Source organism: Pteropus vampyrus, unplaced genomic scaffold (assembly GCF_000151845.1).
Source record: "Pteropus vampyrus isolate Shadow unplaced genomic scaffold, Pvam_2.0 Scaffold423, whole genome shotgun sequence".
NCBI classification, from domain to species: Eukaryota; Metazoa; Chordata; class Mammalia; order Chiroptera; family Pteropodidae; genus Pteropus; species Pteropus vampyrus.
The window spans coordinates 383445-396623 of NW_011889204.1; the positions used below are offsets into that span (position 1 = coordinate 383445).

Genomic DNA, 13179 nt, shown 5'->3' on the forward strand with positions numbered 1-13179 from the left:
TAATCCTCCCGGATGGGCAAGAAATGGATGACAGGGCCTGTCACTCAGTAACTGAGGCAGCAGGCTGCCTGCACGTGCTACTCCCGGCATCCTCAGCATGCTCCCTCAGGGGGCCTCAGGAAGCTTCTGCAGGAATGAAGAATGAAGGGAAAAGGACGACGGAGAATGAATGAGGTGTGTATGGATGCAGGATACAGGATGCAGGCAGTTAGATGCCTGGCCTTGTAGCCTCCTCCCAAGTCCCAGGAAAGGTTGGGGGAGGGACCCGGAGGGAGGAGCCACGAGCAGGTTCAGTGGAGGCTCCAGGTTTCCAAAGAGGACGGTATGAAGTGGGCTAGGGCATATGGGGAACTTGTCTAGAAGCCGCATCTGCCCAGCCAACACTGTTTTTAAAAGACTGTGTGTTCTGGGGATGCTGGTCTTGGAGAGGAAAATGAGAGGGATGAGACTGAGAAGAAGAGGGCTGAGTCCACGCCTGATTGGAAGGAAGGATGGATGGAGGGAGGGAGGGAGTGAGGGATGGAAGGAGGGAGGAAGGAATGGAAGGAGGGAGGGAGGGATGGAAGGAGGGAGGAAGGGAAGGAGTGAGTGGTGTAGGGAATCTAAGTCTTCCTCCGGTGGGCGCAGCACGCCCGGCAGGGGTCACTGCGCACCCAGCCGGGCGGCGAGGGGGCGCAGGCGCGGCGGGCGCCAAGGCCCCCCTGTGGGGGCGGGGCAGGGGCGGGGCGAGGGGCGGGGCGAGGAGGGCTGGGGGTGGGGTTAGAGAGCGAAGCGAGCAGGATCCAAACTTCCGGTGCCTGTCGAGTGCGGAGCGGTGGTTGCACAGAGCGGCTGCACAGGCGGAGGCTGCAGGGCGGACCCGGGCCCGTTGCAGCCATGGTGAAGATCAGCTTCCAGCCCGCCGTGGCCGGCATCAAGGGCGACAAGGCCGACAAGGCGTCGGCCTCGGCCGCGGCGCCCGGCCCGGCAGCTGAGATCCTGCTGACGCCGGCTCGGGTGAGAGGGGCCGGGGGCTCCGACGGGGGGCGGGGGACCACGGCGTGCCTCGCCGGCCCGGGGGACTGCCAGAGGCACATCGGGGTCCCGGAGCCGTGCGCGGAGCCAGGGTGGGAATCTGGAATGAGTCGTTCATCCCAAAGTGGGGAGGGGGCTTGGGTCCTGTCCTAAATCCGCAGCCGAATGCCTAAGTCCGACGTGTGGGAGGAGTCGTGGGTCCGAGTGCGAGGTCTCCTCCGAAGGCGGGGGGACCCTAGCCTCCTGGCCCCCAAATCGGGGGAGGGGGCCGGTCCGACGAAGTTCGAGGAATGTTAGCGGGGGGGGGTGCGTCTGGTTCCAATCAAGGGGAAGGGGCCGAGGCGAGTCTCCAGGTGGGGGATGGGATGAGGGTTGGACATTGTTTCCCCAAAGTAGGGCGGTGGGTCCTGATTGGCGAGGAATGGGCGGAGGGGGGCGGTCTGCAGTGAAGGGCGGGTCCCCAGTGAAGGGGGAGGGACCGTTGATTCCGTCCCAAACGAGGTGCTGTTACTCTGCACCTGAGTTGGTGGACCAGAAAGTGATAAAAGATGAAGTGGAAGTAACCAGAACCCGCCGGGCCGCGCGTCCGGGGTTCGAGGTTCGGAGTCCGAGGCTGGGCGCTCTGGTCCCGCCCCACCCGCTGTGTCTGCGCCTCCCTGTCCCCTCTTCCTTCCTCTCCTGGCTCTCGGCCCCCTCCACCCCGCGGAGAGGCTCCCCCACTGCCAGGGTGTCCTCCCGCATCCCCGCGCGCTTTGTGGGGGTGGGCCCCGGGGCACCCCGCCCCTCAGCGTCCTCCCACCCCCTGCCTGCCCCCAGTGGGGAGAAAAGGCATTTCCGCGGTGGAAAACTGAGCGTCGCGGAGTCTGACCGAGGGAGGGCCCGGAGGGGACAGGACGCGTGGCAGGCAGGGAAGCGATGGGAGGGAGAGCTGGTCCAGCCAGGCTTTATGGTGTCCCGGTAAAGGTGTCTACGCAGCGTCGCCCTCGATAATCTGGGGAGCACCAAGGCCCCTCACCCCCCATGGAGACAGGACTTGGAAAGTCTTTGACCACTCCCTCCCCCTTCCCAATGCTGCTTCTGAGGAGTCTCCCTCAGCACCCAGGTTCCTCCTCAAGTTCATGGCTCAGATTGACCTTGCCCAGGGTATGACAGGGGCTGCAGGGGAATACCTGTGCCCTGGAAGAGGGGATGTTGGCAAGGAGCCTCAGAGGTGAATGTCATAGTCTGAGCAAAGACTCTGAGTGGGGAATTCAAGGAGCCTGGGAGAGCTCCCCATCATCAGCAACCACACAGCCTGTTTGCGAGGTTGCCATGCACCTCCCCCACCAGAGCTGCTCCGTGTTCACCTGATGTTTAGATAGGGAGGGGCACTCCATATTTGAAGACTGCCATCTGTCTTCAAAGTTTGCAAGAGGCTCTTCAAGCTTCCTTCCTCCTGTCCTCTCAGTCTAGGGAAGGGGCAGGGACGGGGCCTGAGGCAGCGTTCTCGCCCCTTCTCCCAACTGCCAGGCACCCAGCTGAGGCCTGGAAAACAGGCCCCTGCCTCTGAGGGCTATAGGAATCAGGAGGCAGGACCAGCCAGACAGCAGGAGGATGTAATTCAAACTCTAGCAGAATGTCCAGATTTTGCAGGAGTGGCACATTCTCCAGCAGCAGCCTGCTGATGGTATTGGGCAGGCGGAATGGCAGATGCCAGCGTCACCTTGGCTTTAACTGACATCCAGCCTCAGGCTCCAAAATCAAGCGACCTCCCTTCCCCCTCTCCCAGGGTGAAATGGAAATATCCACATCTTCCTGCTGCTGTTTGTAGTGGCCTCGAGCCTGCTGAGTGTGCCTCCTCCCTCAAACCTTGTTAGTGGAGCAGGGTCCCCTTGCCCTCCTAATTGGCAAGGGTGAGTGATGGGGGCCCAGGAGGAAGATCAAAATCCCAGCACCTTCAGGACCGATGTGCATGTTAGTAAACTTTTATAGCCCCCTGAGGCCCTGGGGTGATGCACAGGGGGCTCTTGGATGTTGCATCTGAGCTCTGCTGTTTGCCTGCTGCAGTTGGAGCCTTGAGAGAAGAGAGTTCACTTCAGTGAGCTCCTCGTGGCCTTGCCTGGCCAATGGGCACATTTCCCACGTCCAGTGCCCGGGCAGTGAGCACAACAGATGCTAGCATTCACAGATGTAGCCCAGGACGGAGTATCGGCCATTTATTATGGCACCGGAGGAGAGGGCAGGTGGGACAGGCAGGCCGACCGGAAGGCCCCTGAAGCTGCTTCATCAAGACAGAGAGACAGGGCATTGCGGAGGCTGCCGGGGATGCAGAAGACAACTTGGTAGAAGGCCTCTCTGGCTGGGGTTGACTCTAGACCCCTTCTTCATTACTGAACTAGACTCCACAATAAGATTCAAAGCCCTGGGGAGACCACTGGGTGAGCAGAGGAGTTTGTGAATGCCTTTCAGCGTGAGCCACCCTCTCGATGCTAAAATCAAATATCGACCTGTGTGCAGGCCCCGGAGGGCCTGGGTGAGGCAGCAGCAGCACCCTCGGCAGGCTCCCCTTGCTTCCGACTGAAACTCTAACACAAGGAGGATTTTGTCCCCCGACCTGCTGCTGGAGGGAAGTGCCTCAGTGGGCTGGGAAGGGATGGGGGTGGCGGCCCAGCTGGGCTTCCAGCTGCCCACTCTCCCCATGTGGTGTTTGCCTCTGAGATAATGAGAAGCCTGCGTGGATGGGGGGCTGGCTATATGCCAGCCTGGAAAGGGAGCTGGACAGGAAGCACCCCCTCGTAGCACCTTCTGGCTGCATCGTTGTTCCCCTTTGGAGGCCCACCGGCCAGGCCTGAGTCGTTCAGCATGCTCCCCTCTCCCCACAACCTGCCTGTGCCTTCGTGCACATATGCGCACACAAACACACACACACACACAGCCAGGTGTGGGCATGTCCAGACTGGACTGGGCTCGGGGCTGCAGGAGGAGAACATGTACAATACAGTCACCTTCGCGGCTGTAATTTTCTCCCTGGCTCTTGCCTTTGATTGATGGCCCCTGTATGGCTCCCTTCCCCAGCCCGCATACCTGAGAATCAGATTTCACTTTCTGTGCCCTGGCCTCAGGCCCTTAGCCGGAGGGAGCTGGGTCTCCTGGAGTGGTTGGGGGAGGTCCCTGGCCAGGAGGATGGATCTGGCCAGGCGGCCAAGCCAGGCTGGATGGTAGGACCTTCGTGAAAAGGCAGCTCTGCTCCAGGTCCTGCCCCATGGCAGTGTGGTGACTTTAGGCTGTCTATTCCCAGCCTGCCCCGGACCTTCCCGGAGGAGCTGTGGCGTTGGGGCGCGCACCTCAGTGCCATTTCTGCTTTCTGTTTTTCTCTTTTCTCTCAGCCCATCTTTGCACGTTTCAAGGCTGAGCTGTCAGCAGACTTCCAGGGAGAATGAATGTCTTAGGGACCAAAAATGTTTATGGTAAAATCACAGAGCGCAGCCCCGGCCACCCCCACCCCCTGCAGCCCCTTCGTGTTCTCTCCCTAGGGAAGCTTTCCCAGCAGCCAGCTTTCTTATCCTCCCGAGGCTTTTCTCTGGAGTCTTATCTTGACAGTCAGGAACAAACGGAATAGACGAGAGAATCCGCCCAGACCAGCCACGCAGAGCAGAGGGTGTGCGGGAGTGTTCTCGGGGCCCACGCAGTTCCCCCTGAGCTGCTTGCACCTGGGGCGCCACACGACAGCAGTGGGGTTCCGTGATGGCGAATTCATGACCCCCTGTCGGCATTTACCCAGCTGACGCCTGTACATCTGAACACAGCTCTGTGTGCTCCAGTGGGCAGGGAGCATTTTCCCAGGCCTACCCCACACACACACACACACACTCTCTCTCTCTCTCTCTCTCTCTCTCTCTCTCTCTCTCTCCCACACACACACACACACACACACACACACACACACATTCCGGTGCCCTTGTCTCTGTGGTCTGCAGCCTGGGAAAGATGCTGAGGAGGGGACGTGATGCTGGGAGGTGAGGTGAGGCCTCCTCCCCACTAGCCATCAGTCCTGGCCTGCAGTGAGCGCATCACCAGCTCTCTGCTAGCCTCCTCCGACAGCCTGCAACTGTAGTTTAAATCCACTTGCAGTTAATTTGGACATTGTCACCAAGGGAAGGTAGCTGGGAGCTCTCTCTCCATGAACCATGAGGGTCTGCTGAGTTAACACTCCAGCTGGCTGGCTTTCCCCTGACTGTTTTGGCCCTGGCTTTGCTAAATCATTTAATGAGCACCATTGTGGGCCTGAGTGAAGCCAGCAGGCAGAGAGGCCCAGGCCTCTCTCCGGTCCCCGTAGGTCTGACTCACGTGCCCCACACGAGCGCACAGCCAGGCACTTTGCTCAGAAAGCCCAGTTGCCGTGGAAACAGTTTACAATATTTTTCTGCTTTCTAAATGGAAGTCCCCAAATGCCTGGCTGTCGGTAACTGCTCCAGGTGGGAGGCTGCATGACAGGTGAAGCAGCTTGGGAGCTTCCAGAAGCAGGCCCAGGCTGGCTTTCCGGGTGAGCTGGGCAGCCACGGACCCCAAAGGGATGAGGCCCCAGGTCCTGGCCCAGGCTGACTGCATTCCCCCAAAGGCCTCTGACTGGCTGCAAGTGCCAAGTGCGAGGGGCCTGCAAATACGCCAGGGTTTTGGAATTTCATCCTTGGTCTTGATTACGTAGTGTGAGGCCCCAGAAGCAGTGACAGTATTGGGGCAGAAGTCAGGGCCCTCCGCCCCTTGTGGGGCCCTTTTTCTGGAACCAGGGACATCTGTGGTTTCCTCGTCCGCTTCACGGCAGCCTCTGGTTTTGCTTTCCCTTCCAGCCGCTGCTCAGCCATGATGCTTCTGGGGGTTGGGCCCTTGCTTGCTAGGGGAGTGTGGGGTAGGGAGGGGAGCAGGGTGCGGGCCCCTGGTATGCACTAGAGGGTGTCAGTAGGGGCAGGATAGGGAGCCATTTGTCCACCACACACCTAGGAAAAGGTGGGGCACACAGAATGTGGGAACACAGGGCAGCATTAGGGGTCCCAGCTAGAGGGTGTGTTCACACAGAATGTGGGAACACAGGGCAGCATTGGGGGTCCCAGCTGAAGAGTGTGTCCTTCCCAGCCACATTAGCGCCCCCTCCTCCCTCCACCGTCCTCTCTGACCTCCTCCATCCACCTCCCTCTGTGGCTGCCACGCCCTGCCCCTCCCCTAGGCACTCAGAAACACCTGACCAGCCAGAGGAGAAAGGTGGCCGTAACACAGCGAGGCCTCCCTTGACCAGGTGCTTCATTCGTGCAGCGGGCCCTTGGGCTATTTGTAGGCTATTGACATTTTTGTTGTCATTCTCACAAGTTGCTTCTCTGGTTTTCCTAAACACAGGAGCAAAAGCCTGACCCCCCGTGCAGCCTCAACAGCTGTCCGCGGTGGCCCTAAAAAGAAAAGTTTCGGCTGATAAAGATCTGCTATTTTTATCTGGCACCTTCTCTTTTACCAAGGGCATTGGAGTCCTTTGTCTCCTTTAATCCTGACAAAATCCTCTGAGGACCTGTCTGTTCATATTTCACGTGTGAACCTGAGGAGGAGCAGGTTGCCACGCGCCCCTCATGCACGCAGGCCCTGCTGGGGCCTCGGCCCTTCTCCACACGGGGGGCCCGACAACCACCCTCATGCCACTAAATGTCTTTCCAGAAGGGCAGGAGTCGCAGCTGGCATGGTCAGCCTCGCCTGCCTTCCGGGCCAACCACCCATTCTTAGGACCCACTCACAGCAGCCTGAGCCCCTGGGGCGACTTGTTCCTGTGAGACACTGGCAGAGCTGGGCTCTCAGGTCCCTGGGTCCTGTGCTGCTCTTGGGAGCCCACTGGAAAGTCAAAGCCATATCAGCACCCCCTGCCCTCGCCTTCTATGCCCTCCCGCTGGCAGCTGTCTCAGGCCCTGTGGGCACCTGTGCTAGTGACCTTGGTTACTGCCCCCAGGGAGCCCCAGGGTGCTGAGGAGTTGCCAGCCAGCTGGGTGGTCTCACAGACTGGTTCCTCTGGTCTTGATGGCAGGACCCCCTGCAGCAGGGCAAGGGTGGCGGGGCGGGGGCAGGGGGGTGCCTCAGGCCTGCTAATGGGCCTGGCCGGTGAGGAGCAGTGGGCTTGACCTCCTGTTCCTACCAGGTGAACTCCCTGGAGAGCAGACCAGGATGGTGGGAGTACCCCTCCATCCTGGGTGTCCATCTCATGGGTGCTGAGGCTGGGGTCCGGCCAGAGCGGGAGGTCCTCCAGGTGCATCTGCCCTCCCAGGCAGGCAGGCATCAGCCCCTCTGATGGGCTCCCCTCTGTGCTCTGAGGCCCGAGTCCCACACCCTCATGTGTCCTAAGCCAGGGGGCCCCAGGGGAGGAGACCTGATGGGTGCAGCAGGCCATATGCCCCACCCCTACCAGGCTGGGCCTCCTGTGCTTGTTTGAGAGATAAGAGCCTGTCCTGGGTAACTTGGACCTGAACCATGTCCCCACCCTCTTGCCACTGGCCCAAGATGAAGGGAGGAAGGAAAGGTGGCACAAAGAGGCCTAACTAAGCAGGCCGTTAACGGCAGAGGCAAAGTGGGAAGCTCTGGGCTCTGGGGCTGGAGGCCCCCCTACCCCACTGCCTCGGCTCCTTGAGCATGAGGGCGGGGTCCTTGGGACTGGCCTCTAACCTCACCCTGGGGGTATCTGGACACCATGGAAAAAGGTTTGAATGGTGGATGCTGGAAGCAGAGACAGGCCTGGCACCTTTGTACCATTTCCCAGGGTGAATGAAGGCCTGGGTTAGGCCAGGGGCAGTAGGGAGGGCAGGCACAAAGATGAGAGATGACCAAGGGCACACAGCTGGTGTAGAGCCTGAGTCGCTAGACTCCCAGTCCAGTGCTCCGGGTAAAGCAGTGTTATTATACACTTCTCATCCAGCCACCCAGACGCGTGCGGCCTGGTGGGCAGGTTGGCCGCTTCCTCCTGGGAGCCTGCGGCTACTGTCCCGAGCCCAAATCCAGCTCCAGAGCAGATTTTTTCCAGGCCCCTCCTGCCCTGGCCTCCCTGATGGCAGCAGCTGCTGCTGCTGCTGCCGCCGCCACAGCCACATTTCCCGCCGGCAGCAGCACCTAGCTCCCCGCAGCCTCCAGATTTCACCCTGCAGGCTCCATTCCCGCCAGCCCGCCTCGCACTGCCAGCCGGTGCCCGTATGAGGCCATCGCTGTCCCCGGCGGGCTGAGCTCTGCACAGCGTGGATGGCAGCTCTGTGCCCAGATGCTGTAGGCCCCCCAGAGCCCCCGCCACCGCCCCCAGTGCAGTCTCCCCGTGGACTCGGCCTTCAGATGGATCTGGTCACTCCCCCTCTCAGAAGCCTGCCCTGGTTCCCCACGGCCCAGAGCAGTGGCTCCCAGCCTGCCCGGTGCACCCCAGTTCCTGTGGGTGACTGAGGCCATGTCTGTGCTTCCCCCCCATTCTACTGTGGTCACAGTTGGTCTAATGAAGGGGCTCATGGCATGGGGAATTCCAGATTAACCCCAGTGGGTCATTTTATGTGGCTCCTCAGTGGCTCTCAGTCTGTTTTGTGGGGGAGGGGCTGGGAGAGCCTGGCGAGGTGTCCATCTATTCCTTCCAGACCAGACGGCGCTCTGTGGGTCCTGAGCCCGTCCTTCCCTCTCCTTGTCCCAAGGTCTCCTTGCAGCCAGCAGGGAGAGGTCTCACCGTGGGAAAGCGGGGGGAGGGCTCCCAGGGTGTGGGACCCCCACCTGGCTGACCCCGCATTGCTGATCACAGGAGGAGCGGCCCCCCCACCACCGCTACAGGAAGGGGGGCTCGGTGGGCGGCGTGTGCTACCTGTCGATGGGCATGGTCGTGCTGCTCATGGGCCTCGTCTTCGCCTCCGTCTACATCTACAGATACTTCTTCCTCGCCCAGGTGAGGCCGGGAGGGAGGTGGGGCCTCAGAGGAAGGGGAGCGTGTGGAGGGGAGCAGACAGAAGTGTGCGAGTTTGCGCCGGGTGGGGGAGCTGGCGGGACAGGGCAGCGTGAGCAGGCGACGGCCAGGTGCTTGGAGGTTGCGAGGAGAGGGGCCGCAGGAAGCCCCGCACCTGCCCGCCGGTGGGAGCGGTGCCCAGGCTAGCCCGGAACACCCGCATCCTCCCTCCTCCCCAGGGCCTGCTTGGGCTCAGGCCAGCCCACCCTCAGCTCCTCGTCCTGGGGACCTAGCACTGGTCCAGGAGATGGGACTGGGGTCCTGTCTTCCAATGCCCACGGACCCTGGAAGAGTGTCCATAGCCATTTCTTCAGACATTCCCGGGGCCAAGAGGGATCTCTCCCAGGAGCACAGTCAGTGACGGGAGCCAGGACGGGAACCTGGGCCTGTGTGACTCGGGGCCCCTTCCCACAGTATCGCCCTGGGGCATTTCCGCCAGAACCTCAGATCCAGCAGCAGCTAGAACTCCGTTCCCTTCGCAGCCCGTGCCCGCGGGTCGTGCTCTGAGGAATTCCATTTCGTGCTTTGACGTTTGGGTTAAAAAACGAGGAAGGTGGAGAGAGGGTTTATAGACAGATGCACCGCCACCTCCAGTAAAGGTGGCCTCGGCTCTGGTCACACCCCCACTTACCTGCTCACACGGCCACTCTGAACAGGAGGACGGGCTGTGGTCACAGTGACCGTGTGATCGACCCAGACCTGGGAAGGGAGGCCAGTGCCACCAGGTTCTGAGAACCGAAAGTAGTTAAGTTAAAAGTAGCTCAAAAAAAATAACCGTAAGCATAACAAACAGAGACTCTCAGAGGGACAGAGGGCTGGGAACTGTCAGTTATTGGTGACCCGAGTGACCGCCTCCCACCCTCAAGCATTGGGCCTTGATTTTGTTGTCACCCAGTTTTTTCGCAATGGAAATTACTGAAGAGTTTGTATGCCATGGGACTTTCCCCTTGGAACTGGCTGACTTCCCCATTAGTTCATCCCCTCCCCCGCCCCCATGGCCTGCTCCCCACCTGTTCCGGGTCCTTGCTTTCCTGTGTGGGGTCCCCACAGCCCTTCCCTGGACCCACTCTGGCTCCTGGTCCCCTCTTCCCAGCCCCCATTCACACCCTCCAGGAGTTCCTCAGCCACCCCAGTTCCCAGGAACTGGTGGCACCTCGGAGCAGCCTCTGGGTCTGTGCCCTGGGACAGTGTGATTCATGTGTGATGACTCATCCCGGGAGAGCTGCCGCTGAATGGGGAGGAAGGGGCATTCTGCCCGTGACAGGCCAGCAGCCTGGGCACGGATGGAGGAGCCCCTGGAGAAGTGTGGGTCCACCCGGTCAGTCCCTGGGCCTCAGGCATGGCACTCTGCCTCCCTTCCCTTATCGATGGAGTAATTAGCTGGCCACCCAGATAGGGGACACAGTGTTTGTCAAGGTTTCTCCTGAGGCACGGGGTCCAGGGAAGGTGGCGGGGTTGTGTGAGGTCGCACAAGAGCTGGAATCACAAGAGGCTGCTTCTCAGCAACTGCCTCCTGTGCCCCCAAGGTCACAGGGCCATAGAGCATGGGGCAGAAAAGACCAGCAAGCGCCCTCTGGTGGCAGCGGAGTCCCCCCGCCCCCCAACCGGCCCAGCCTGTCCCGTCCAAGCGCCTGCCTGTGTTGCCGCTGAGAACCCTCCCGCCCACCCCAGGCTCTTTCTCAGGTGTCTGTCCCTCTGTGGAGGGCACAGGTGGCCAGGTCCTCCCCCCGCTCTTCCAGCCCCGTTCACTAGCACAAACTCGTGCACTTGGAGGCCATAAAAGGCCTAAGGCATCACCTCATTTGACAGATGGGGAAACCGAGGCCCAGAGAAGTGGTCCACCTAGGAACCGGCAGGCCCAGCTCGCGCTCCCTGACTCCCCGCGTGTCTCGGCTTCTGCATCTGTGGAATGGGTCCCACAGTCCCACCCTCCCTGCTTCCCCAGGCCTCAGCGCCAAGTGGTCGGGTAGGGGGCAGTGGCTGTGCCGAGGGCACTGTGTGACTCTGTGCGTGTCTCTCGCTCCCCACCCTGTTCAGCTGGCCCGGGACAACTTCTTCCACTGCGGCGTCTTCTACGAGGACTCCCTGTCCTCCCAGGCCCGCACGCGGATGGAGCTGGAGGAGGACGTGAAGATCTACCTCGAGGACAACTACGAGCGCATCAACGTGCCTGTGCCCCAGTTTGGCGGCGGCGACCCCGCAGACATCATCCATGACTTCCAGCGGGTGAGGCCGGCCAGGGGCTGGGGCGGGGGCGGCGAGAGGGTGGCCCCCGGGCCCGGAGCCCCCTCCCACCGCGAGTCATGGGAGAGAGAACGCTGGTGTCCCTTGTCCGGCCTTTGACTACGTACCAGGAATAGCACCTCTGTGTAGGAGTTGACTGTAGTTTGGCTGTATCGAGGTTGTAAAGACTTCGCTTTTATTATCTAGGTAATGCATTTCATTATATAGCACTGAGTATGAACCAGCCATGTTGATTTTCTTGCCACCTGACAGCTGCAGATGCTGGCTGTCATGGGTGAGGCCAGTGTCCCTTTTTATTGAGGTTATTTCTGTGTTGACATTTTATCGAGGTGTAGCAGACAGAGGGCCTGGGCTGGAGCCCCCTTGCTGAGAGTGCAGGCTGTCCACAGGGACGGACCTCACGGGTTGGATGAAATGCACAGTTGGGACATTACTAGGTTCCCCAAACCTCAACTCTGTTACCCCATGAAAAGGACCCCCTAACAGCTGAGGATTTCACAGTCGGTGTCTTGTGTCTAGCAGGCGATTCTACAAACAGGTTAGGAAGGGAGCAGAGAGAGGGAGCGGCCACCCAGGGTCTCGGGAATCGGGGGTACCACTGTGGGAGGGCGGGGCTCCTGCCTTCGCGGGCTGGTGGCCTCCCCCCGGCAGCCCCGCCTGGGCCAGGCCCTCGCCCGCAGGGACTGACGTGGCCTCCCCTACGCAGGGTCTGACCGCCTACCATGACATCTCCCTGGACAAGTGCTACGTCATCGAGCTCAACACCACCATCGTGCTGCCCCCTCGAAACTTCTGGGAGCTCCTCATGAACGTGAAGGTGAGCGGTGGTGTCGGTGGCATCTTGTCCCTACCTGGTCGCCCTGCCCTGTGGAGGCCCGGCCCGGGGCAAGGCAGGTTGCTTTGGTGGAAGGTGGGGGCCCAGGGACATCGTCGTCCCCGGCATCCCAGACTGGCCCTCCTCCATTCCTTTCTCCTACCGCGAGCTTCCGCCTCCTCTGATGAGGAGCCTCAGGCCGGCTTCCTTAGCTTCCCGGCTGCCCCAGTCAGCGGAGCAGGGAGAGGCGGGGGCCTTGCCCTTAGGGTGAGAGACACCAGACCCCCCCCCGACAAGCAGAATTCATGGCAGTGCAGGTGGCAGTGCTTGGCACAGCGGGAAAGCTGAGCCGTGGGGCCTTGGATGGGGGACGCGGCGGCGTGTGTGCATTTCAGCATTGTGGGGACACAGCTCCAACAAGAAGGATGGTCACAAGGGGAGTGGGCGGTTCGCAAGTGGAGACCTCGGGAGGGGAGCTCTGGTAGTGACCCAGCTCTGCGGCCACTCCCTTTGCAGAGAGGGACCTACCTCCCACAGACGTACATCATCCAGGAGGAGATGGTGGTCACAGAGCATGTCAGCGACAAGGAGGCCCTGGGCTCCTTCATCTACCACCTGTGCAACGGGAAGGACACCTACCGACTGCGGCGCAGGGCCACTCGGAGGCGTGAGTGGCGGGCTCCGCCCACCTGGCCCCTGCCCCGGCTCCAAACCTTGGCCGGCAGGGGGAGGGGGGGGCGGTGTTGTTAGAGCCCTCCATGCGGCAGCAGTAATGACGGTTAATGTTAATTGAGCACTTACTGCATGCCTGGTACTCTTATACATTCTTTATGTCTACGAAAAGTGTAAACTGTCGTAAACTGTCGTCGTCATCATTGTTATTATCACTGACCCTTTTAGAGGTGAGAAAACCGAGGCGCAGAGAAGTTAACATCTCTGCAGTCAACAGAGCCAGGCAGTCTGACCCCAGCCCCGCAGCCCTCACGGGTTCGCTGCGCTGCCCCTGGGTGCATCTGGGTGTGGTTTCCTGGGCCTCCTCCTCCCCCCCAGTGCCGAGTTCCTGCTCAGGCTCTGAGCCTGGTGGCCTTTGTGGCCCAGCCAGTTCTAGGCCAGGACACAGGCCTCATGGGGATTTTTT

At 60.8% G+C, this 13179-nt stretch overlaps 1 protein-coding gene across 2 annotated transcripts in view; it reads left to right on the forward strand.

The window, feature by feature from the left end:
- Positions 1 to 756: 756 nt before the first annotated feature.
- The window catches only part of ITM2C (integral membrane protein 2C), a 15143-nt gene continuing 2720 nt past the window's right edge, over positions 757 to 13179 (forward strand). Inside the window, exons 1-5 of one of the 2 annotated variants that reach the window (XM_011381035.1) lie at positions 757 to 996; positions 8786 to 8926; positions 11021 to 11209; positions 11934 to 12044; positions 12558 to 12708. In XM_011381035.1, coding sequence (XP_011379337.1) covers positions 877 to 996; positions 8786 to 8926; positions 11021 to 11209; positions 11934 to 12044; positions 12558 to 12708 — 712 coding nt within the window. In that variant the 5' untranslated portion in view covers positions 757 to 876. The remainder of the gene's footprint in view (positions 997 to 8785; positions 8927 to 11020; positions 11210 to 11933; positions 12045 to 12557; positions 12709 to 13179) is intronic. The other variant, XM_023523856.1, reaches the window with a different exon arrangement.